Source organism: Palaemon carinicauda, chromosome 15 (genome assembly GCF_036898095.1).
Source record: "Palaemon carinicauda isolate YSFRI2023 chromosome 15, ASM3689809v2, whole genome shotgun sequence".
Lineage (NCBI taxonomy): Eukaryota > Metazoa > Arthropoda > Malacostraca > Decapoda > Palaemonidae > Palaemon > Palaemon carinicauda.
Genome location: NC_090739.1, coordinates 1,946,706 through 1,973,613, shown reverse-complemented (window position 1 = coordinate 1,973,613; position 26,908 = coordinate 1,946,706). Strand labels below are relative to the sequence as shown.

Below are 26,908 nucleotides of genomic sequence, written 5' to 3'. Positions count from 1 at the left end.
TACACCTGACAACACTGAGATTACTAAACAATTCTTCTTCACCCAAGGGGTTAACTACGGCAATGTAATTGTTCAGTGGCTACTTTCCTCTTGGTAAGGGTAGAAGAGAGACTTTAGCTATGGTAAGCAGCTCTTCTAGGAGAAGGACACTCCAAAATCAAACCATTGTTCTCTAGTCTTGGGTAGTACTATAGCCTCTGTACCATGGCCTTCCACTGTCTTGGGTTAGAGTTCTCTTGCTTGAGGGTACACTCAGGCACACTGTTCTATCTAGTTTCTCTTTCTCTTGTTTTGTTGAAGTTTTTATCGTTTATATAGGAAATATTTATTTTAATGCTGTTACTATTCTTAAAATATTTTAATTTTCCTTGTTTCCTTTCCTCACTGAGCTATTTTCCCTGTTGGGGCCCCTGGGCTTATAGCATCCTGCTTTTCCAACTAGGGTTGTAGCTTAGCATTTAATAATAATAATAATAATAGATTTTAAAAGAACTTCTTCACAAATGTCGACAATGAACGCACCTACATCTGCTGCTAATGACTCGTTGGAACGTAGGTCAGTGAACAAAAACAAAGATGGTGGATCGGCTGGGTAAGTTTCTTTTACTTATATTCACGTCATTCGTACATTCTTAGTTTGCCAGCAGTGGGAAGCGGAAGGTTCTTATATTTAAAACATGAGTGGTATGTCTGTGCACTTTGAGAAAGGTTCCTATTCATCCTTCACGTCCTTTTGGGGAGAAAGTTAGCTCGGGAGATCGCTCCTGTGACCTGCCCTTTTTCCCATTCCTTGAGATAGTTCCTAATATCCTCTGCCTCTTTAGGGGTCATATATGTCTGTCAATTAAAAACTACCGAAGGTGGTAATATGTAATTGAAACTGTCAATTTCCTCTGATTTTTTAGAGGGATAACATACGATTTTGACCCTATTTTGATAGTTCATATTGGTCTTATAGTTCGTCTAGCTCAATTTGATTGTTGGTCTCTCCTACCATAATTATGGTATTATTAATTTTATGACGAGTCTATGGTGTGCTTTTTAACCAATTATGGTTGATTTAGTTGATATTCATCTGAACTAAAACGTAAGGTAGTTCATATTTAGCTGACCCATAACCTAAGGTAGTTCATGTGCTATACGTAGTCTATTTTCGTATCCAGTTTTCAGCCAATTGATACCCAGACTATATATACCCCTAATTTTTAATCGATTAGTACGTCGAACTATGTATTTTTGTATTTGGAATATTTTTTATCATACAAAGTTTTCAGTAAAATTATAGTTACGAACGGAACCACATTATAAACTGAAACATAGTGTTTTGAGCCTTTGTATATCAACGGCCAGTTCCTCGCACGTTCATTAAAAATAAACTTCAACTAACCTGAATTTTCCCCCCTAACTTAACCTACAAGCCGTGTCCTTACCTACTTACCTAACGGGCGACCTCCCCCCCTTACACTGCTGTATTTTAAGTTGGACATAATAATACATAAAGGTGGCCGCTATCATATACACCACTAGTTTTTCCTGTAAATAACGTGGTACCGTTTTAGTATGCGATTTCATTTATGTCGTGATCATAGAAATTATTTTTTTTTCTTTGGTGTGCTATCTCAATATTTTTAATAGGTACAAAACAAGAAAAAATAAAAACTTCCAGCTCCTTATGTACTGGCAAGCGGTATATTGAGCAGCGCACGCTAACATCAATGGTAGATGTTTATTTCTTGGATAATTAGGAGCCTTTGTATATCAGCGGGCAGTTCCTCCCTTGTGGATTAAAAGTGGACATCAACTAACCTCAACTCTCCCCTCTAACCTAACCTACAGGCAGTGTCCTTACCTACTTACCTAACGGGGGACTAACACCCCCCCTGCGACCCCCATTACACTGCCGTATTCTAGGTTAGCCGTAGTCATACGTGCAGGTGGCCGCTATCATACATACACCCAATTTATTGTATACAAAATTAAATCAGTTGAAATTAATTGCACAAATATTGTTTTGAAATTTCAAAACAAAAAGAATCAAATAGGTTAGGTTAGGTTGACAACTAATCATGTTGTTGCTTGATTTCCTCGGCGGTTGTTCTTCTCTAAATCCCGTTTTAACAATGCGGACCCCAGTTTTATCCTTTTGAAGAATAAAGGTCCCAGGGTCGTATGGGACCGCTATTCTTTAAAAGCTCCCTTTTTTGTTAGAAAATCTAATGGTTCTTGCTTCGCCGTGAAGTGAGATTGCATACCAAAGGAAAAGCATGACGAGATCGCTTACCAAAATAGCACCAATAATGTGCTCACTGAATTTGACCCTCATTTCAACAGCAAATGAACCGAAAACCCATTAGTATGTCCAAGAACAGGTATATTTTTTAGAAATCTAATGGATTTTTCTCCACCGTGCTCTTGTTTAGCTCGCAAAAAAAGAAAAACATTAAGCTCCTATGTACTGGCAAGCGGTAGATTCTGAGGTGTGCACGCTAGCCCCATTGATTATTATTTCTTAGATAATTCAGTTATATGCAGTGAAAATAAGTGTCATTTTCTAAGAAAACTGGCGTTTTTCTATAGGAAATACCCGTTTTTTAGTAGGAAAGCATTTTCTGTCCATAACTATAATAAACTGTTTTTTATCTACCAGTGGCTTAGCAGAGGTTCAAAGAAAGCTTGATACAGGGCCTGCAGCAGCATCTTCATTTAGCTTACTGTCTTGCTGCAACGTACTTCTAGCTCTACAGATCTTATTCTAGAACTTAACATAGGCATACAATGAATATTGCAGTAGTATCATTTTCCAAAGCAACCTTGGTGTATGTCTTGAGGTAAATACTTACTGTAGCACAATTTTCTCAATGAAGAAAATAAATGTTAAAGATATATTTATAGGTACCTGTATTTTGAACTGTTTTGACATAAATAATTGGGTGAAATCCGTATTTTTCAAATTATAGCTATATAAAAGTTAACGTTATGACTGGAAAAAACATATTTTGAAGGGAAAAGATAAGGCCACAATCAAAGGTTCCTTGCCTAACCTAGCCTAGGAGCCATATACTTGCCTACCTCCAGGGGGATTTACGACCCCTCGTGCTGTTTTATCCGAAGCGTACCCTAAGAATTAAGTCTCGCCCTGTGTTTGCTTTCCAATGTGGTTCATTCCTGAAACTGGGGTTTTCAAACTTATCTAAATTAAACCTGTCCTTAAAACTTGAAAAACATATATTTTTGACGATTAGTGACATGAGAACCGAACCGTTCAAAATACTTGTAAACCTCCCTGTAATCCTTCTCATTTCTTATAAAATGAAAATATCCATTTGTTTAAGATGGCATTAAAACGGACATCTTTCATAAAGATACGAAACGAAGAACAGTTCAAAATATGTGGTATAGTTGGGAGAGAATCTTGTATTAAAATGGGTGGAGCTTGTATAGGAACCATGGACGTGGGAGATTGTTCGAGAGAAAGTCACGTGACGGAAAAAACTCACGATGGAAAAAACACGGGACTTTAAGAACTCGCGATAGAAGGTTGAAAATGTGTATGAAAACCAATAGTATGATACAAAAAACGGGGAATCAAAGTTTGGACAAGAAGAATTACCTGTTGGGATTTTATGAAATGTGTTCAGGAACTTCAGGGTCTTCTTTCATGGCGACCAAAAAAAAAAAAAAGTGGGGAGGATATTTTTATGAAAGTAGGTATCCAAGTTATTCTTATTTGCTGGAGTAGGTAATTGGGGTTCAATGTGGATAGAAGATGGTTTACGAATATTGTGCAACAGTATTGGGGTTGAGACAAATGTAAACTTTACAACTGTATTTATCAAATAGCTTTTTCAATGAGTAAAGTGTTTTGTTTGGTTTGAATATTGATAAATGTTATTATGCATAAGCTGCGAATGTCTTAATTGATTTTATGGCAGTCAAAAGGAGCCCTTGTATATCAATGGACCAGGCCTTCCGTGTACACAGAAAATGGGAATTTCTTTCCATTTTCAAGGTAGTCTGTAGCCGTTGTCATCATACTGCAAAACCCTTTACCTAATTAACCGCAATTACTGGTATATTGGTCCGCCGAATTAACGCTGTTTAATCACTCTGGGTTTTTGCTCCTCCATGGCAAGCTTTGCTCGCAATTTAACATCTTGCTGCTCTTCCTTTTTGGGAAGAGGAATATATTGTGCTACACATGTAAGCCATGTAGGCAAGTTTGTTGCCGATATTTTGATCTAATTAGTCATAGTATAAATGATTTTTGCTCAGTTGCGGCTTTCTTCATTTGCAATTTAACATTATCTCACTGTGCTTATATTCTTGAAGTGATACATAGATGTGCTGTTCACGACAACTGGTTGGAGAAGTGATTTGAAGTTATTTTAATTGTAAATCACTCGGTGTAATATACAGTAATATATACTGTATTAACATGAACAAATATACAGTAGCTGTGCTTACATTGTTGTAAATTGCTGAAATTTGAAACTACAGTACTGGTTATATAAGTATTCTTCTTTCTAAGGAAAAGCTTCCTGTTATTTTGTGGTGGACAGGATAGAACAGTATTTGGTGAGAGAGTTCATGGTTGAGTAGAAGTAGCATCACAGGGTGTCCATTACGTTTTGAGAAATATTATATACAAAACATATTATTCGTAAGTTTAGATCATTCAAGCAACCATTTTTCAGCACGAACAGTTTGTACAGCGACGAGAAAGTTGCCTGGCTGCTGTGAGCCGATCTTCCTTATAAGAAAATACCGCGTTTCACCATTAGAACACTGTACAACGACTGGAAAAGTCGACAAGCTGTCCTTTTTTTAATTAAATATGAAGTAAACTTAATGGCATTTTCGCTTCTAGAAAGCTTGAGGTTTAGTAGAAAGGTGAAGGAAAGCATTTGGACAGTTTATTGGCTAAGCTTTTGGGAACAACATTTCCCATCATCGGAGCTAAAAAAGGGAATTTAAAAAACAGATCAATAGACATTACGTTAGTCAATGAAATTCAGTTAAAAAGGCAAGAATTATAAAGAATACTGTACAGTACATCGAAATACTTAAAAAATGAAGTGGATGAAATATACTAAAAAATAATAAATTAAACCATGTAAATTAAATTAAAACATTAAAACTTTCTTTGAAGGGTTGACTGTATAATCGTAAATATTAAAGGATTTTCATGCCATCAAACAAATTTCTAGTTTTAAAAGGACGGACTAAGTCGTTCTCGGAAGTACTACGTGTTGCCATCTCCATGTCTGGGCTGCTTAGAACAAGCAACAGTACACCGTGAGGGATGTGCCCATTGCTCGGCTTCAATTTTGAGATACAGTACTGACTTCTGATTGGATAAAAAAAAGGTCCTCCGGCAATTGTCAAACTCAAGTGGGTCGCTTAATATTGTCTGGGTCCGCCAATTAGTTTGGTGGTCCACCGCTAAATTGATAAAAACATCTATAGAAAATTCTAGGAACTACGAGAGGGAAAAAATTGTTAGGGAATGAACTCTGCTTATTTATAAAATTTTAGGGTAATTTTGGCAATTTTCACAAAAAGACTTGACCTTTCCTTTTAAGTACTAATCCAGGTATTTTAGAATGCACTGAAATATTTTTATTCTATATACCTGTATAATAAAATACAGTAGGAGTAAGGCTGAGCCGTCTGTATACACACACCTTGGATCTTAAGTAGCTAATTTGATGCCAAAGTATTTAGTTGACTCTCATATCAAGTTAAGGATCAGATATTATTTCAAGATGCTAAATTCTGACTTAGAATGCATCCTGCAGTCTAATAGTGATTGTAATCTGTCTCGTTATTATGATTGAGTTGAAAAAAGGCAATTATCGTTAGTAGATACAGTATGGTTTCGGTGCTTCGGATTTACTTGATTTTGTATATGTACTGTAGTAGGCTGGCCAAGGCACCAGCCGCCTGTTTAGATACTACCACTTGTGTGTTATGGAGTCCTTTGACTGGCCAGACAGAACTACGTTGGATCCTTCTCTGTGGTTATGGTTCATTTTTCTTTAGCCTGCGCAGAGTAGTCTGGCCTATTCTTTACATATTCTCCTGTCCTCATTCACCTGACAACACTTGAGATTATCAAACAATCCTTCTTCTCTTAAGGGGTTAACTACTGGACTGTAATTGTTCAGTGGCCAATTCCCTCATGGTAAGGGTAGAAGAGAGACTTTAGCCATGGTAAGCAGCTCTTCCAGGTGGACACTCCAAAATCAAACCATTGTTCTCTAGTCTTGGGTAGTGTCATAGCCTCTGTAGCATGGTCTTCCACTGTCTTGGGTTAGTTCTCTTGATTGAGGGTACACCCAGACATTATTCTCTTGCATATCTCTTCTTGTTTTTTTAAAGTTTTTATAGGAAGTATTTATTTTAATGTTACCGTTCTTAAAATATTCTATTTCCTTTTTTTCTTTCCTCACTGGGCTATTTTCCCTGTTGGAGCCCTTGGCTTATAGCATTCTGCTTTTCCAACTATGGTTGTAGCTTAGCAAGTAATAATAATAATAGATTTTTGTATGATCGAACTATAAGTTCAAAACAACGTTGAGAAAAGAAGGAAAATTAAAGGCGAATGATTACTGCTAAAGGAGTGTCGCAAAGCGTATTAACATGCGAGTGTATCATAATATACCTTCATTATTTGACTGATATGTATTTTGAGTATTAATCATAGAAATGCAGATGTTTTAATTGTATATAACCTTAAAATCTCTATTCCGGACTTATTTCTGCAGGAAATCTTTCCTTATATAGTACACTGATAGTACAAATTTGACAAAAGTAGGTTAGGTAGGCATCAACAATCATGTTCTAGACTATCTTAAGTTTAAGAATTACAAATTTTATTCTAATCATGATGGGTTATTGGATACTAAATTTTGTAACCAATACAAGCCATTTAGGAAATTCATCTAAACTATCGGGAATCATGCAATCGCCAGCCACAATCGGGAATCATGAAATCGTGAATTTAAGCACTCATTCTTCAGGTGATTCAAGCCACCAGGTAACTAGTTCACATATTCCTCTTACCCATTCCTTCCCAATGCTTTGGATTGGATCTCTCATGCCTGTTCTGCAGGGACTTTCTGTTAGTAGAACTTCTGGTTCTCCTCCTTTCTAGCTCTTCCAGTCCAGAATACTGATAATAGGAATCTATGATCGTTCTCGTCGCTGGCACGAGCTAAGAGATCTTCCCTTCACAATGGCTTAGGTTTCAATAATTGTTATATTCCCTTCATGTTCTGTCTTTGCAGGAACAGTCTGATTGCATTCTCTCCTATCAAGACATAATTCCTTGTTCTTGTTCTCCACAACTGTCATTTCAAACGGGATCGACAGCTTATCGCAATTGGGAATCCTGAGATAATGTCTTGTTATCAGAAACCATGCGATTTGGAACCAAGCGATCAAAACTTACACTCAGGATATTGTCTTGACAGAAAGGTTTTTCAGCTCTTAAGTCCTATGAATTGAACTGACCAACGTGCCCCCCCCCCCCCCCCCCCCCACCCACACACAAGTATTCACTTGGGTGTTCACTCATCAGCTTTGGCTCAAGCCAACAGATTCTCTTTCAATACCTGTATGTCTGCCCTGTCTTGCTCTTGGAAAGAACTGCCTTGGCACCAAGACTAGCTCCTTGCTTTTTACCCCTATCTGGGGATGATTGTAAATTGGGATTTGTCCTCTCACACTCAAGCAGAGGATGGAATGTCTGGTAGTGCTGATAAACACTACTGCAGCAAAGGTCTTTCCCTCAGATGACCACACCAGCAGACTGAAAGGTAGCCCAACCTTTTCTCTCCTAGCAAGAGTGGCAACAGTTGCTTTGACATCTTTAATCGGAGAAGCTTGTTCCTTACATGCGTCTTCAGAGATCCCTGAAGTGGTTTCTGAAGAAAGATTGGTCAGCAGACAAAATTCCTCCTCGCCCGTAGTTTCCGGTGGAACCAGAAGCACGGAATGATTTGGTTTTGTAGCTAAAATACGAGAACCTCGTGAAGGGCACTCTTCTGGAGTTTCCTCCTCCTGGAAATACTTCTCTTATGAATGCCTCGAAGAAGGGATGGGGTGTACACATCAGGAATGAAATTGCATGTGGAGGGGGTTCAATGAACAATGCTTGCAAATTGACCTGGTGAAAACTAAGGTATCTCATCTGACACTGCAGTCATTTCAACAGTGTTTGACAGGCCAATCGTGAGCGTTGATGAGCAACAACACTACCGTGGTGGCATACGTCAGTGCGCAAGGAGGTACACTTACAGCACCTTTGTGAAGTGTGCAATACAGGTGCAGTTTTGGCAGCTAGAAAACGTTGTGGACTGGACAGCGAGGTTCATACTGCAGTAGATGACGAAGACGACAATGATATTTACTGCACAGCCAGTCATAGGCACCATCATAGGGTTTGATTAAATGTAATAGGTAAATACCTTCATGAAAGTGTCCCAAAACACACGAATAAAAGGTAAAATTTGTAGACGTATAGCTTTCGAAGTGGAATTGACAAGGAGAGTTGCTGTCTGCCCTAACATCACACTCTTGGGTGATGCTGTACTCCGTAGGTCAATCGGCAGCCAGTACCAAGGACGTTTAATACTTGGAGATGCCACTGGTCGCTTTCCCTATACAAATCTGCGAAGCCACTTGGACAGCGGGCACACCTGCCTTGTAGGGCAGAAAGGACCATTTGCCCTCCTTGTGACCGTCATAGCCTTACCTTTATAAATTCTAATCTTTATCATCTTTTCATCATTAGGAAATTAAAATTCTATATTAACAAAGATATATTTACAAAATGTTTTATTAATATTTAATAATACAACATACAGAATATAAAAAAAAAAGTACCAAATTTATTCAAGGAATGAAGACATGATAGAAATACTAGACTATGGTAGGGGAGGACAGAAACTTATCCTATTAAACTGCTACAAAAAACGATTGTCAGATTAGTATAAGATGCGTAGATGCACTCATTAAAGTGAATTTAGCGTGGCCACTGAAATGAGTCTGTCGATTCCTGAGGCATTAAAGTAGAGAAGGAATGTATGATACCCCACGAAAAGACCATTTCATCGTTGCTATTGCAGCTTTTTACAAAATTTAATGTGTTTAATAGCTGAAAGAGCAAACCTAAATTCTACAATATCATACAAATATAATACTAATCTTAATGTCCACTTATTGCACGATACAGGGACACTGTCCAAAGTGAATGAGGGAGATAAACGTATTACGTTAATTATTAATTGAAAATGGGTACTTATTTTCTCGTACAAAACAGGGCTGGGGAGATGGGACTCTGAACATCCGACTCTGACTCAGACTCCTATAATTTTTTAGAATAGACTCAGACTCCAATTTAAAAGAAAATAAGAATAATTAAATATTTTTATCTAATTTTCTTATTTTATGTTGCCTATTAGTCAAAATAGCATTTCATCATTACTAGCCTACTAGCCTAGTAAGTAATTGTTTTATTGTTAATATTTCACGTAATTTCTTGGATTTAGCTTTTCCTAGGTTACACGAAACTGTAATCAAAACACCCGTCATTTCGAGATGTTTACATATAAATAATGACTTAATTCTAAGATTATTCATATACGCGCTGCATAAAACTATGAATCAGTAACAACTCCTACCTTTTAAATGGCTAATGGTGATTAAATGAAGAGTTAATTATGAAATAAACTTTAATGTCCAGAGACTCGTGCGTGGAGAGAACAGCTGATCGCATGTATAATATTATTGTTTTGGTTTGGCTTATGGATGAGAGATGGCAGGAGCTACTGTATATGTTTCCCAGTGACTGCCTTTATTCGAGAGGGTGTAAAAGAAAACGGCGGGTAATATGAAACATTTTTTGAGCGAGTTTGAAAAAATTGTAACTTAGGATTCCAAAAGAGAATATTTCCAGCGCAAAAATTTCATTTTTGAGGAGTCTGAGTCGGTGGAATTTTACCGACTCCGACTCCTCTAGTCCATAAATTGGCCTTGACTCCGACTCCGACTCCCCAGCCCTGGTACAAGATATATATCATATTTTTTTTTTATAATGAATATGAAAAAAATAAAACTAATGATTTTAAATGGTTTGTTTAATTATTTATGTGATGGTTTTCAGTCCTAATGGTTTAAAAAATGTGCAAAAGGTATAGCCTACAGAGTACATACCGATGATATGTAACCAATGGCTTCAAGGTTTTGCCGAGTCTTTGAGTTTGTCCATATGCAGAACCCGAACTAGTCATCCTTTAGGCAATAAAATGAGATTGTCCTTCCAAAATTATTTTTCTTGTTGAACTGAACTATCAGGGACTTCTCCACTTTATTAAACATTGTGAGCAGCTACCGTGCTTTGGTAGGTCACGGCGCACGCAAGTGAGCTTTTTGCCTTACACTCTGGTTGCCTTCACAAATGTGGGAATAGGGCACCTCTAGGTATTAAACTTCCTATGCCAGGACACAGCTTATCAAGCCTTGACTGGCCAACTCGCATCTGTCCGCCAATAGCCGGATGAAATTAATGACCAATCAATTTTTACTGGATCTCATGTACAGCACCTTAGGAAAGTACTGTATACAGTATAGGATAAACCAAACGGGCAAGACTAAGATGAACTCCCAGCAAGACAAGGGAACAAACAATGGCCGCCGAGGACGCGGACGGGCCCAGACGGTAGTGATAAAACAGACTACTGTATACTGGATAGATGACAAAAGCCCGGTACTACAAAAAGCTGTCAAAACAAACTATGGTACTTAACATTGGAATGGGTGAAGAAGGAGCTTCGGTCATGACGAAATAAATCCACAAGAGTGAAAAAAGCCGAGAGCACAACAATAAACACACACAAGAGCAAGTCCAAATAGAAGGAAGATTCACCGGGCGCCACAGGTCTCTCCCCAGAAATAGATTTTTCCTTCGTCAAAATTCCTTTATAGTTTAAAAAGTACACTATCACCCTTATAGAGTTGATTTGATGAAACCTAATTTCGAGACTGACTTAAATGAATTTGAATTCAGGTTAAAAGGGGTTAAATTTAGGTATGAATTTTGTCCTTAGCGGATTCCATCATCCACAGAGGGAATATTTTGGATGGGATTCATAATTGATGAGGTTTTAGTGGGAATTTTTTGGATACATAAATACAGTAATGATGTTTATAGGGAATAACTTTAATTATAAAATTGAAATTTCATTTTAGATTTGGTAGCATTTTTGTTGTATATTCAGTTTTATAAAACTTCATACTGTATGTTACAGTTATAGTACTGTGGCAAGTATGTGTACCTGTTGGGGTACTCCCTCTCCCCCCTACCCTAGGGATGGGAAGAGACAGAGTAGTCATACATTTAGCAACGCCGCTCAGTGTGACAAAATAAATATATGTATATATAATCACACTTGCTCTTTATTATACTGTATAGGGGAGATTTCATTCTTGCAAAAATGCAAAATCTATCTTTCTGTCAGGTTGGTTTTATTATTGAACTTAGCAGTACATCTGCACTAAATTAATTTTTAGAAACTATAAGAATAATACTGTGATAAATGTTTAGAGGAAATTTATCGCTATACGTCATCCATAAGTAAACAAAGAAAACACAAAGTTTACTTTTCTAAAATAAATGTTATGGGAAATGTATGGATTGCGTTATGTTTGTTGACTTTTCTACACATTGTATGTACATATATTTTCCCACTTTTGAATAGGATATATATGTATTTTTGTATAATCTTCAGGTTACTCTGTAATCAAATGAAGTAATTTATTTTTAGTTTATATAAAATTCAGGGATTTTTATATAATCTTCAGGTTACTCTAATCAAATGAAGTAATTTATTTTTAGTTTTACATAAAATTCAGGGATTTTTATATAATCTTCAGGTTACTCTGTAATCAAATGAATTAATTTATTTTTAGTTTTACATAAAATTCAGGGATTTTTATATAATCTTCAGGTTACTCTGTAATCAAATGAATTAATTTATTTTTAGTTTTACATAAAATTCAGGGACTTAGGAATTTAAATGTAAGAGGGATATTTCTTATGTTTCGTTGCCATTCACTGAATAATAATCACTGTTTGTAAGTAGGTCCATTCTTTAGTGTGTGTGTGTATATATATACGTACACACTGTTGTGTGTGTGTATATATACGTATACACACTGTTGTAGAGTAACTCGTTACCTCAAATTACCTACTTTGTATTGATGATTCATCTAATGTAACCAGTCATATCTGGTTTTTATATTGAAGGTGGATGTTAGTATAGTGAGGGTAGTTGAGGGATTTTCCAAACAAAATGTTCAGCCATAAACTCAATTTAGTATTTCAAGTGTTGCAAATTTATTAACATCATTAGGAGAGCCCATCATTGTGTGTGTATGTTTAGGCTACACAGTGTGTGACTCAGTGTCATATCTCTTATCACAGTGGGAGTTGTCTGGGTTGGTACTACTCAGTTATTTAGAATACAGCTTAATTTAGATATTTTTGTAATACTGTATCCTATATTGCTTTGCCATATGAAATAGAAAGAAAATGTTTGCTTTAGCAACAAGGAAATACCCATTTGTTGAAATGCAAAGGAGAGGGCCTTTATAGGGCATGTGTGTTAGTAAGTTTGTTTGCACATCTCTTTTCTGAAGTTTTAAATGTCTGACCTTCACTTGGTAACTCGAGTGCCTTCCTGTCCCAACTGCTTAATGGGATGCCATGTACAACTGTTTATATTTACTGCTACATCAAGTGTTTAGTGTTTGCACACATTTATTCTGTTGACATACTTAGTCTCATATTTTTTAAACCTGTTTGGTTGATTTCTGAAACGATAGTTTGATTAGAATGTTTGTTAAAGTCTGCGACAAATTGAGTAGTTGGCAATTGGATGTGGTCACTGAGGGGGAGTTGCTGTATTGTTTGAGTAAATTTGGGCAGTTGTGGCATTAGGGGTGGCACCAGCTGTGGAGAGTGAGTGAGTGAAAGAGAGAGAGGGAGAGATCTCTCTTCAGTGTTAATTTTACCATACATCCAAGGTTTTAATTTGTTGTTCTCGGCAGTACTTGTATTTTGAAAAAGTAAGTGTGTTTTCCATTGTGATTATTATTAATAGCATGGTAAGAATATAGAGAGATACTTTTTTTTTTCTTTTTGGTTTCATTCTTGATTACATCATCTTAGGTTAGCACCAGCTCTAGTTTTCTAATCCTGAAAGCTGTGTGTGTTTCGTGATACTATCAGTTATGAGTTTAACTAATTATTGCCTACTTTATTATATATGGTACAGTATTCTGTTGAATGAAATATGCCGTATTATACAAGTGCTGCCTCAAGTGTTTTGTGACAGCCTCTGTGAAATTAGAGCTGGCATTAGGATTGTGAAGCCTTATAATTCATGATTAAGTCAGTGAGGGGCAGATACACCCTGATGCAGGTGAGCTGCTTTGTCATTGACAGTTTTGAGGTCCCTTTGATCTAGTGCGCATGTTTACAACACTCGAGGGTTTTTCTTTAGTGTTGAGAGGAAAGAAAATTTAATTGCTTAAATTGAGAACTAAAGTGAACATTAGAAAATTCCATACTGTACTGTATATAAGTTAATCAGTTCAGACGACAATTTAATTTTCCCATCTTATTTTAAGCGGAGTCCAGTTTTAAGTTCTTGTGGATTTCCTCATCTGAACTCTTTGATAAAAGGCTATATGTGGAAGAAAAGGGGAAAATTTGGACCACATTGTTTTTGATAGTCTGTAGGGAGTGACTAATCATTTATTCATAGTTCCCTTTACTATTGTAGTACTGTGTAGTTGCAGTCTTTTAAGAGCAGTGTTAATAAATCCTTTCTTTGAGAATGCTACCAATAGAGAAAATAAATTTCATAGGGTAAAAGTTCTGGAAGAAAGTATTATGGAACATGCTAATATTTTTCTCATTGTTAAAATAGGTAGCTTATACCAATGCTTAAGGGTATCAGACATACAGGATTAAAATGGGTAGCTTTTACCAATGCTAAAGTGTATCAGATATACAGTATTAAAATAGGTAGCTTATACCAATGCTGAAGTGTATCAGACATACAGCATTAAAATAAGTTGCTTATACCAATGCTAAAGTGTATCAGATATACAGTATTAAAATAGGTAGCTTATACCATTGCCAAAGTGTATCAGACATACAGTATTAAAATAGGTAGCTTATACTATTGCTAAAGTGTATCAGACATACACTATTAAAATAAGTAGCTTATACCATTGCTAAAGTGTATCAGACATACAGTATATCATTAGTAGAACATAATCAAGAATGTTGATGGTTTAATAAAGATACCAATGTTAAAGTATATCAGACATACAGTATATCGTTAGTAGAACATAATCAAGAATGTTGATGGTTTAATAAAGATACCAATGTTAAAGTATATCAGACATACAGTATATCGTTAATAGAACATAATCAAGAATGTTGTTGGTTTATTAAAGATTTGTCACATTGTTTCTTATTCATATTTTTCTACAGTGTCACTAGGAAGAAAACAAGTATGTGAGACTAATGACTCATTGCATGGAATTGGAAAACCCCAGATCCTGTTTCCTTTTTTTTTTTCTCGTTTCTTTCCCTTTTACACATCCTGTCCGTTTTGTGGTCTATTATATTCTTATCTGTTCTTGATGTATTGAATGACTTCTTTCAGATTACGAATCAGTTTTAAAAATATATATCCTTTAGTATTTTAATTTTATTTTTGTATACATCCTTTTGACAATTGTCCTCAGTACCCCTCCAAATTTAAGGACAATCAGAAAGTTGCTGTCATATATTGTTGTTTAATGTTCCATTATGGTATACAGCCCCAATTATAAGTCTCTTGAAATGTCTGAATATGGGAGCTTTCCTTTAAGCAGCTTTGAGCAAGTGATTGTTCAATTGGTATATCGTCTGGATATATCCAATGGTGAGTCAACTTTTGATAAAACTTGGTCTTTTGAAGCTTTTATCTAGTTGGTGAAATTTTACCGTACCTATTTTTGTAGTGCTCATAGTTTATTGGTTATAAAATTTACCAACATTTATATGAACTCCCATTGATGCCATTATTAACATTATTAATGTCAGTGCATGTCATGTTTACATATCAGAAGTACTGTATTAGTTTCATTATTTAGGCAATATACTTTTGATAGTGTTGGTAATGTAATTTGTAAGTGTATGATGAAATTTCCCGTAAAGGGGGAATGGTAGATTTTGGGTTGTAATCCTCCATCAGCATTGTGTTCTGTGTTCTAGTTTTCATTGGTAACCTTTAGTGCCTAGTCAAAATTCCTGGTTAACCTACTTATCCATTTCTTGTTCCAGATTTTATCAGAGTAGAAATTCATTCTCTCTCTCTCTCTCTCTCTCTCTCTCTCTCTCTCTCTCTCTCTCTCTCTCTCTCTCTCTCTCTCTCTCTCTCTCTCTCTTCTCTCTTCTCTCTTCTCTCTTCTCTCTTTACTCATTTAGTTGGCTGTACCTCTTTTTCAATTAGAATCCTTTAAGTTAAAATTTTTCATTAAAGCTACAAAAATCCATTCTACGGTTTGCATCAACTTAGTGTTTTCATTTTAGAAATTATGCTGTGAGTGATTAACCATAGTATTTTTCCTCGACTATAAAGATATTTTGAATGTTTCCTTATTTTCCAGTGAACAGCGAGGCCAATGCTCGGCGCATTGCCATGGTGGAGAATTGTTTCGGGGCATCTGGGCAGCCGCTCAACGTCCCAGGACGCGTCCTCGTCGGGGAGGGCGTCTTGACGAAAATGTGCCGGAAAAAACCAAAACCTCGTCAGTTCTTTTTGTTCAATGATATTTTGGTGTATGGCAATATCGTGCTTAATAAAAAGAAGGTGAGAGAAGAGTGCATTTGTAAATGATTATTCTTGAGTTATCTCGCAGTACAATAGGGTTATCTTTGTTAGTACGCTTATCATATGCATGACAATTATTTTTATCTTAGGTTTAACTTGAGCTGAAAGGCATATTTGTGTGAAGTTTATCTATTAGAGATAATGTCAAGACACTTATTTGCCAGGCTTAAGCCTTTAACCGATGCTGTAAATAAAGATTTCACCAATATTGAGCATATCAATTTAGAGATAAAGCAAAATTCTAGCCCAATAAAGAACATTGATAGATAGTGTTTTGTTACAGATATATTTACTTTTATACTGTACAGTTTTCATCATGTCGGAATCTTGTTTGTTTCTTTTGAACTTTTATGATTCAAAGTTCTGTTGATCATTTATTCTTTTATGTTTTAACTATTTAAGAAACTGTTAATTGTCAGGATATCATGTAGTTTTTTTTATAGATCTCTCTCCCATGTATTAGATTAATTGTTCAACTACTTTATTTACTTTAGTTCCTATGCAAACACAAGCTTTTCATTCTTTAGATACGCCTTCAGTGGCACTGGAATGGCTATTGAATTGTTAGCAAGGTAGTTGGTTAATGATAGGTGGTGAGGGGTAAGTCCTGCCTACCCTTTTGTGTCAAAATAGCCACCTTAGTCTTGGGCCTCGTTGGGGACTGGCAGGCCGCAGCAATCCTCTCTTGATTGTTGGATCTTTTCTTATTTGTTTATTAGTGCTCTAGCTTGTGAGCGGAAGTTCACCAAATGATTGATACGACCCATCGGAATACTCGTTGTGTACTGTGTTTTTATGAAGGGGTGACTATAACCAGCCCTCCTCCCTTTGGAATGTGTTTTTGCTTTTACTATTAAGAATACAATGAGCTCAGAGCATAGCTTGTCTCATTTCGGGGCAGTGTGTCCGCTTCAGGAGGGAGCTAACCCTTTCACAGTTTCTCCTTACATTTATACTTGATATTTAATATTTTTTAATGGGCTCACCTGGTACAGTGTTTTATCCAGAGATAATCCTTGTGTTTCACTGTCAGTGAGTGTTCCCAGTGCTCCTCATGTGATCAAGCCCTGTGTGGTAGTTTTTATTGTGGTAGAGGACACTCTTGTAGCTTCCTCCTCAGGGAGCGCTGTCATTATTGTTCGCCCTGACCATGACTATGAAGGAAGAATTTTTGGTAAGGGGTTCCCATTCTCTCTTCCTCCTGTGCTAATCCCTTCTCCCTCCTCCTCTCCCTTGTCATACATTTCTCCCTTGAAAAGGCAATGATTAAAATAGTCATAAGGTAATGCCTTTATCTTAATGTTCCGTGGGAGTTGTAGGAATTGCTTTCCTTCCTCAGGAGGGAGTGACTGTGCTTGCCTGCAAACTGTTACCTCAGTCAAGTGATTATAAGCTATTGTTAAGTTACCGCTGTTGCACTGGCAGCAGTCGAGCAGTTCTACGGAGACTGAACGTCATCACTATAGGCCAGGGGAGGGTGGGAGTGTTTGCACCCATCTTTTTTCTCTCTCGATATGGAGGATTATGCTGTGCTGTATGGGCAAGGCTTTTCACTCACGCTATCTGTCGTTAACTATCTACCTTGTCGATGATTCAAGTGCCGCTGAAGACGTGTCCCTATTTTACAGGACTTTAGTTTGTTTTTCTAGGAAAAACTTTATTTTTAAAATTTATTATATTTAACCCTAGAAAAGTTTGCAGTACACACTTTGTCCATGTAATCTAACATGGATTGAAGGTAAAGATGGTATTTATAGTTTAAACCTTGATTTGAATGATGGATTTTGTGCAGTGATTAAAAACTTTTAAATTGCATATCTTAGTGGATGGTTCATCTTCAATTTTGCTTGATTAATGTTTGAAATAATTATTACAGTATTGTACATAGTTTGAATATGACAGTTTCAGAACTGGTATATATCTGGGAAACTGGTGAATGCCTTGTATTTCAGGTGTTTTGGAAAATTTTTCTACCAAGTATTGGTAAATTTGTGTAAACTATAGTACGTATAACAGATATAAAACAAGTCCTGTAAAGAAGATACTTTAAGCCTTGGAATGATAAATTCTTATATGATTTCCTTCTCTTTTGCAGTACAATAAGCAACACATAATACCACTGGAAGAAGTGCAACTCTCATCATTGGAGGATGATGGACGTAAGTATGACACTTGTTTTTAGTCTTTATTTTAAGTATCATATGATAAATTATATCATGCAGTGGGGTAATGTAGAAGTTTATGACTGTACTAAATCTGATCAATGGCCATTTGTCATTCATAATGCTATTCATTATATTTTTCAAATGTTGAAGATTTTGTTGTAAACAATGAAATTATTTTATTTAAGCTAAGTCCAATTGGGTTCTTGTCTTAGTTATTCATATATCTCTCAATCCCAATTATAAAAGAAAAGTGCTGTAATACTGGTGACTCAACCAGGGCAAGTAGTCATGTTTTACTTTTCAGTAATTGATTTTATTTTTACAGAATTTAGAAATGGCTGGTTGATAAAAACCCCAACAAAATCATTTGCTGTCTATGCGGCAACGGCGACAGAGAAAGCAGAATGGATGGCACATATCAATAAGTGCGTTACAGACTTGCTTCGTAAAAGTAAGTTATGCTGTGTAAGGTACATGGAAGTACGGTAATAGTTTTGCTCCTTATTTAATCTATCTCTACTGTATATACTGTACAATGTATTACTCGGTACTTATTACAGTACTATAATTGTTGGGCACTATATTAAAGTTGATTTGGTTGCAGTATGTTATATATTGTTTTTGTATGTTGTAGAATTTTAGCCTCTATGATTCTTTAAAAATCAGATAATTTGCCGTTGGGCTTTTCAGGTCTGTAACTTGGTATATGCTCATAGCTTAATATATAAATATTTAAGGTTAATGATCTCAGTTTGGATATTTATTTAAACCTGTTAAATTGCTACCCATATGATGCCTTAATAGAATATTGTAGGTACTTTACTCAATTTTTTTAATGGGACGCATTGGCACTGACTTGCAGGGGTGCCCTTTTAAGCTTGGGGAAGTTTCATACTAACTGATTGGTTAGAATTATCTTGTCCAACCAATCACCTCTTAGGAAACTTTTCTGAGCTAAAAGGGCACCCCTGCGAGTCAGTGCAAATGCTCCCCATATAAAAAAGAAAAGAGAAAGGAAAAAAAAAGTATAGTAGAGATTATGTATGGAAAAGATTAAAATTATTCGGAGAGATTATGTATGGAAAAGATTAAAATTATTCGGAGAGATTATGTATGGAAAAGATTAAAATTATTCGGAGAGATTATGTATGGAAAAGATTAAAATTATTCGGAGAATCTATGGTTTTTTTACTTTAATACATTTTCTTGCTTAGTCGTTGCCAATTTAATTGCCATCATTGGTACTTAAGTATTGGTTAATTTATTTATTGTAAATCTTTTATCTAGTTCTAATCCAAGTACTACTTTATGTTGAGTATAAGATAAGATAAAGTTGATAATGTAGGTTTGAGCATCACTATATTTCCTCCAGGTTGTGCAAGAGGTAGTAAATATATTTTTCACTTTTATTATATATGACATAAATACATCTGGTTAAAGTATTTTACATAGAAGGCAATTTTATTTTCAATTTATGACATGTGACTCCATGTCAGCAAGTATAATTTTTTAATAAAATGTGTTATACCGTGCTATAATTTTGTACATGAATTCTCATAAATTGCCTTTTTTTTTGACGTATGAGAAATATTAAACTCTTGTTCAGGATAATTGCATTTGAAAGCTAGATCTAGATCTCCTCTTGATGGAAATTACTTAGATTTAAGAAATTTCATCGTCAAATAACTTTGAATAAATAGTTATGTCATTGGAGATTGTTGCGAGTTACAGTTTTACTCATTTTTTTGTAGGTGGGAAAAAAGCAGCCGAGACTCATGCTGCTGTGTGGGTGCCTGATAACGAGACACAAGTTTGTATGCATTGTAAAAAGTCACAGTTTACTCTGATCAATAGACGGGTAAGTTCGCAAATATCCAGTTTGTACTTTATTATTCCATAGAAGTGAAGCTTTGAGATGTTTAGTTAATTATTCAATTTTATGCATCATTAGGAATAGTATTGCTATATACCATAACAAATTCATTAACCCTTTTACCCCCAAAGGACGTACTGGTACGTTTCACAAAACTCATCCCTTTACCCCCATTGACGTACCGGTACGTCCTTGCAAAAAAATGCTCTAAAATTTTTTTTTTATATTTTAGATAATTTTTTGAAAAAATTCAGGCATTTTCCAAGAGAATGAGACCAATCTGACCTCTCTATGACAAAAATTAAGGCTGTTAGAGCAATTTAAAAAAATATATACTGCAAAATGTGCTGGGGAAAAAATAACCCCTTGGGGGTTAAGGGTTGGAAATTTCCAAAGAGCCTGGGGGTAAAAGGGTTAATCACTCTGCTACTGATCATCCTCCTTTGGTCCTTTTTCTGTATTACATTACTGAATAATTTTCTGTGTTTTTAGAAACTACTCGTGTTATTGACAAGGTTGGAAGTCCTGGTCAGATACTCCTTTGGTATTGTGGATGTATCCCAAGAAAAGTGGACCATCTTTTGTTGCAGGACCTTTGAAAGTTTATCTCCTCTTTATTAAAGGGTGAAAATTTATCGGACAGCTCTTTCCCAGGTGTACCAGTTTGTGGCTTAGACCTCTCACCATTAGATGTCTCAATGCTTCTAAATGGCTTTTAACAGCTCAGACGCACAAAATAGAATGTGTCTCAAGTTCTTAGCAGTCTCTTCCAGGCCCCATTTGAGACGGACTGAGATTATTGGTAAAGATTTAATCCACAAGATAGTGCAGTGCAGGAGTTTCATAGCTTAATTTTTTTTGCATATCGCTCAGAAAGGGGGAGATCTTGATTGATATTAATTACTCCCGAGTTTATCGTAAAATTCCAGAAAAGGTCAGTCCTTAATAAGATTTTCTCCAGTGCCCCGTCTCGGAGATTGTATTGAATGATTCCGATGAGATGCTGTTATACCTGGTGAAGACCTTACATTATCTACGCATAAATCTACTATGCATCTTAAAATTTGAATCTTGGCGACTGTTTGTTAGCGTAGTCAAGCATAAGAAAGATTATGGTCTCATTAACTCTTTAATTTTAATTAAATGGCCATTGTAGTCTCCATTTGTTAATTGGTTACCACAAATTTAGAGCTAACCAAGTCAGGTATCACCCTTTCATTGACTTTCCTTATGAAATTCTTAGTAACAAGTATTGAGACCAGTTACCTTGGTGGTACCAGACTACTTTTACCTCCCCTTTCCTCATGAATACCTGCCTACAAGTCCTTGTATACCTTCTTAGGCTCTGGTGTGGCTGCCAGAGTGCTTCTATGCAGAAGAGCATTGAATCTAAATATACTGTGGTAATTGGTTGAATGACAGGTGTCAGGTTTTAGTATCTCCTTTTAACTTTGTGGGACAGACAAGTTGCGAGCGAGTTCCTCGACGTGGTATACTTACTTGGCCATTTTTTTTTAAATTGATGAGGCTCCCCCAGTTCTCTTTCAACATAGGGTAGAAGCTGTGAACGGTAGAGCACATGTAAGAGATGTGCATTGTTCCCTGAATTCAAATTCATGGTCTTTTATAATCCATCCGATGTAAAACCAACCCCACTTTCTTGTTCCTAGTACAGAAGGAAGACCTGTATCACAACAGGCATACCTCTTCCAAACCTTGTTTCAAGCTTTGCCAAGAAAGCATCCACTAAAAGGCTACACTATTTTTTTGTAATCTATGAAAATGAAAGCCACTTATTCAATTTGCAATTATCAATATTTGGTTGGTCTCCTGTACTCCCACAGTAAGGTTTATATCAAAACTCTGTCATTATACGCTTTGCAAATATTAAAATCTAATTACACTTTTTATATTTTCTTTTGAGGATTTGCCACAATTTCTATATTTATTTTATGTTTTGCAGCATCATTGTCGCAAGTGTGGTAGGGTTGTGTGTGGGCCGTGCTCAAGTAAAAAGGTAGTGCTGTCCCATCAGAGTAACAAGCCTTTGCGTGTGTGCCTCACTTGTCACGATGAACTTTCGTCGGCTCAGTCCAGCACTGGTGGTGTCACTCCCAATATCACAAGTAAGTATGAAGGGAATCTTACCTGTTTCAAGTTGCTTTAAATGGAGAAATAGCAGCATATATTGTTTGGGTGCTTCACTTAATAATGCATGATGGATATTAAGTTTCACACAGTTTAGTTTTATGCTTTGTACTTTTGTAATGTAGTGCCATACTTTGCTTAGTTTTCCTTTTGCATGATTTTCTTACTTAGATAGGTAATAGGATGTTGGTTGTCATTCTTTTTCAGCACTTAACCCTTTTACCCCCAAAGGACGTACTGGTACGTTTCACAAAAGCCATCCCTTTACCCCCATGGACGTACCGGTACGTCATCGCAAAAAAATGCTATAAAATTTTTTTTTTTCATATTTTTGATAATTTTTTGAGAAAATTCAGGCATTTTCCAAGAGAATGAGACCAACCTGACCTCTCTATGACAAAAATTAAGGCTGTTAGAGCAATTTAAAAAAAATATATTACAAAATGTGCTGGGAAAAGAATAACCCCTTGGGGGTTAAGGGTTGGAAATTTCCAAATAGCCTGGGGGTAAAAGAGTTAAGTAATTAACTTATCATTATATCTTGTCTTTCACGAGTGCAGTATTCTTTGTAGGTAGTTTCTTATTTCAGAATTTTTCAACTTATCATTTAATTATCCATGGAAATGTTAAATTCAAATTAGATTTGAAAGTGAAAATATCGACTTTTGGTTTTGTTATTTGAAGCTATTATTGGTAGGATTTATTAGAAGGGTGAAATACATGACAATTGTAATATTTCATATGAAACTTGTTTGTTAGAGGAATTTTGTAAGGATTTTTATTTCGGTATTATATTTAAGTCTTATTTGGGGAGAACTAGCATTGCATTATGATGTTGAAATTTTAATGAAACCACAATGGAGATGTTTAAGTATAGAAAAATCCAAGTTTATATTGTCAGTTAGGCCTCTTATTAATCAACGTAGGATTGAAAATAGCATCATTGCAATAACTCATTATTTTCTTACCCAGAAAATTTGTAGTTAAATACAGTAGCTCCATTATGCCTTATAACTTGAGTATTTTTGTTGCTTGTCTGCTAATATTTTTATCAGTGAAGCATGTAATGTATCTACTAATAAGTTTTTAAAAGTGTAGAAAGAAATTTTAATAATCTGGAGGCATTTTGCTCTCCTAAAACATTCAATTTAGAATCTGTAGTTGTTGGTAGGGAGAATCTTGAATCATATGATGAGATGAAAGATCTCCTTAACAAAATTAATTGGTTGGGAAACATTTGTTATTATTATTATCCTACAAAAGCAAAAGCTTATTTGTCTTCATATTACAGCAGATATCCTGAGGGATGATGATTTATTTCTATCACTAGAAATGGCTTCAATTGTCTTTGGTAAGATACGACATAACAATGCTTTTTCTCGAAAAGCAATGCTTTTCAGTGCTTTGTCTATTAGTTCCACTTTTTATTTCCTTTAATGTTCATTGTTGCTTTAATGAACTGTTCGTGTGGTCTGCAGTGGCAGGAAGGATGGTGGACATCGATGCTCTGAGTGATGACGAGACTTTCAACAATATTTATGGTGAGGATGACGACAATGTTGTTGAGGTTCTGGGTCCTATGCCACCCCCTCGACAAGCCCGTAAGGCTAAAAGTAAGGAGTCTAGCAGTGGCAATAAGGAGCCTCTGAGTGTAGATCTTGATGACGGTGGCCTCTTTGGCAAGCCATCCAATGGCGAGGAGGAAGATGCACCTCCTCCAACACTTTGGTGGGACGATATTGGTAGGGGTTGACATAGTCCTTGAAAGGACCAGCTTTTCACTGGTTTGTTTTTTGTCCTAGAGTCAGATTTTGTCAACTCTACCACAAGTGATTCACTCTGCATTATGGTAAATGTCTTTGGTTTGGGTTGATTTTTTTTCTTACTGTATTATACAGTGCTACTGTATTTACTGTATAGATTATTGATGTGGTGCTGTTGAATTATTGTGCACATTTTTGTTTCGAGTAGTTTTTTTGTTGTATTTTGTATTTTTGGCAGACCTGTGTTATGCAGCATATAGGGTTAAACTGTAATATTTTTGTCATTATTTTGAGTTTCTTTCAGTGTTTCATGTGGACACTTAAATTATGTTTGGCATCTTTTAAGTTTTGATTTTTAGTTGTTTCGGTTTGTAATGCTGATACATTAAGCATCATTCCTTGTACATAATCAGAATATTCGATGTATAACTTCTATTTCATGTCCATTTTGTCAAATTAGAAATAATAGTGCTCTCTCTCTCTCTCATTCTCTCTCTCTCTCTCATTTTCTCATTCTCTCTCTCATTCTCTCTCTTTCTCTCTCTCTCTCTCTCATCTCTCTCTCTCTCATTCTCTCTCTCTCTCTCATTCTCTCTCTCTCTCTCTCTCTCTCTCTCTCTCTCTCTCTCTCTCTCTCTCTCTCTCTCTCTCTCTCTCTCTCTCTCATCTCTCTCTCTCATTCTCTCTCTCTCATTCTCTCTCTCTCTCTCTCTCATTCTCTCTCTCTCTCTCTCTCATTCTCTCTCTCTCTCTCATTCTCTCTCTCTCATTCTCTCTCTCTCTCTCTCTCATTCTCTCTCTCTCCTCTCTCTCATTCTCTCTCTCTCTCTCATTCTCTCTCTCTCTCATTCTCTCTCTCTCTCTCATTCTCTCTCTCTCTCTCATTCTCTCTCTCTCATTCTCTCTCTCTCTCTCAATCTCTCTCTCTCATTCTCTCTCTCTCTCACATTCTCTCTCTCTCTCTCTCTCTCTCTCTCTCTCATTCTCTCTCTCTCTCTCTCTCTCATTCTCTCTCTCTCTCTCTCTCTCTCTCTCTCTCTCTCTCTCTCAAGAATTTTTATTTATTTAAGAAACATTATGCCAACTATATTAGTTCTTGCTTTCAAAGCAAAATTTTGAGCAGCTAAACATTAATTCATCAATTAAAAGGTCAAGTATCTTTTCATCACGAGACCAGTAGGGCACTGTATGGCCTCCCGTGCCGTAGTGCTGTTCCTTGTGCTCCAAATTTTATATATTCAAACTTATTTTTATTCTTTGTTTGCAAAGAAATTGAAGTAAAACATCTGTTTTGTGGGGTGTATGCAGTTGCATATTTACTCATAGCCCCAGAAGAAATGTTCTTTCTCTCTTTTCTTAACTTTTCAAATCATCTAGGTTCTATTGCTTGCAATATGTTTGTAATTTTAAAAGTTCGTTTTCTGCACGTGTCAGTATGCTTGTTAAGCTTTTCTTTTGTTGGTATTTTAATTTTACCCGTGGCCTATGTATTTGATATCCTATGTGCGGATAAGAATGTTTTATGTCCGTAAGTGCCTTTGATTTTGCACTAGAAAATTAGGAATTGTTTTATAATTGATTTTGAATAAAGGTGAATATATTTATATTACTATAGAAAACAGTACATGATAGTATAGCCACTAACAAAGAAAAAGGAGAGGATTTAGAAAAGGTGGGAATATAGGCTTTAGTGTGTGTGGAGGTAATATAAATCATACGAGGAAGTGGCAAAGATCTTGCTTGGTAGTAAATTCAGTGGCTGGTACTGAGATGATTTGGATTTCTCATGAAAAAGGATAGCATCAGTTTAGAAAAGTAGATGTTGAAACATCAGGAGAAAGATGTATAGGAAGGACCAGAAAGTAATTGGAATTTGTAACAGATGAAGTTACGAACTAAACGGGAGAATTGCACAAGAAAGAGAAGAGGGAACATAACTCATTGCATGTGAAATGCCCAAGAGGGAAATATTGGCATAGATATAATTGCAGTACAGTGTACTTCTGTAGAAGCAAGATTCATTTAGAACCTTGTTGTTCCAGTATATTGTTTTAGAGAAAATGATAAATGCAACTTTAGATACCTTCAAGACTTATTAACTCTTTTCACAGGAGGAACTGAACAGTATTTAGTTTATATGTTATTGCCAAGATTTATGGTGCTTTGTTCTTATAGGGTCTCCTTAAGAAGTATTGTTGAAAAGGGTTAGATATTTAATCTATATACTGCTTGCAAATGTTTTCACTCGTTATTAACAGTACAGTATTTGAATTTTTTCCCATATGCATATATGCCTTTCAGGGTTAGGTTACTTGGAGTTTTTGCTACCTTCTGTTTAAGCCAAAGCCATTTGACCAAGAAATGGCTTCAAAAACTTTTTTCTGTCTGCTTTCTCTCCACCATAAGGTAGCTTCTTTTTTTTTGCCAATATTCTAATGAAGTCCGTCAAAGAAGTCCCATCTTTTCGAAGTCATTGACACGGCTTTGGGTAGAATCAGTATGAATATTATGCTAGTCTAAAGATGATAAATATCATTGGATTTCTGTTTTTAAATAGGTTCATAAGTTTTTTTTAATTTGTCAAGTCTTTAATGCCAAAGTTTGAAAGTTGAAAATGCAAGATGACTTTTTAGAATATGCACTAACTATTTATATTTTTAAATTCTCAAGTTCATCTGCATGCTTCATTAAGGCAACTGTTATAAAGCTATCTATGGTCCTAAGTAAATTGGTGGCACAGTAGACATTGCCATGTACAGGGCTTTTGTTCACTTGTCTAAGGCTGCACATGTAGTGATTTATTTGGTAATATTTGGGCTCCTTACTAGTTTTTTCATTTGCTATTCTCAGTATTAAAATTCTAAAATGAAGGGAATGCATGCCTTATTTTTCCGCCTTGGGTTTTGCAGATCTGAAGGAGCCAGTGTCTGATGGTGACGATGAAGAAGGTTAGTGCTTTGATAGTTTTCTTATTTCAGTTTTTTATTTTAACCCTTTAACCCC

At 35.9% G+C, this 26,908-nt stretch overlaps 1 protein-coding gene across 7 annotated transcripts in view; it reads left to right on the top strand.

Annotated features, from left to right (window-relative positions):
• rush (rush hour) overlaps positions 1-26,908 on the top strand; it is a 39,293-nt gene that overhangs the window by 952 nt on the left and 11,433 nt on the right. Inside the window, exons 1-8 of one of the 7 annotated variants that reach the window (XM_068388043.1) lie at positions 483-592; positions 15,733-15,935; positions 18,052-18,115; positions 18,447-18,572; positions 19,873-19,979; positions 21,958-22,120; positions 23,621-23,884; positions 26,815-26,853. In XM_068388043.1, coding sequence (XP_068244144.1) covers positions 577-592; positions 15,733-15,935; positions 18,052-18,115; positions 18,447-18,572; positions 19,873-19,979; positions 21,958-22,120; positions 23,621-23,884; positions 26,815-26,853 — 982 coding nt within the window. In that variant the 5' untranslated portion in view covers positions 483-576. The other 6 variants (XM_068388044.1, XM_068388046.1, XM_068388047.1 and 3 more) reach the window with 6 other exon arrangements.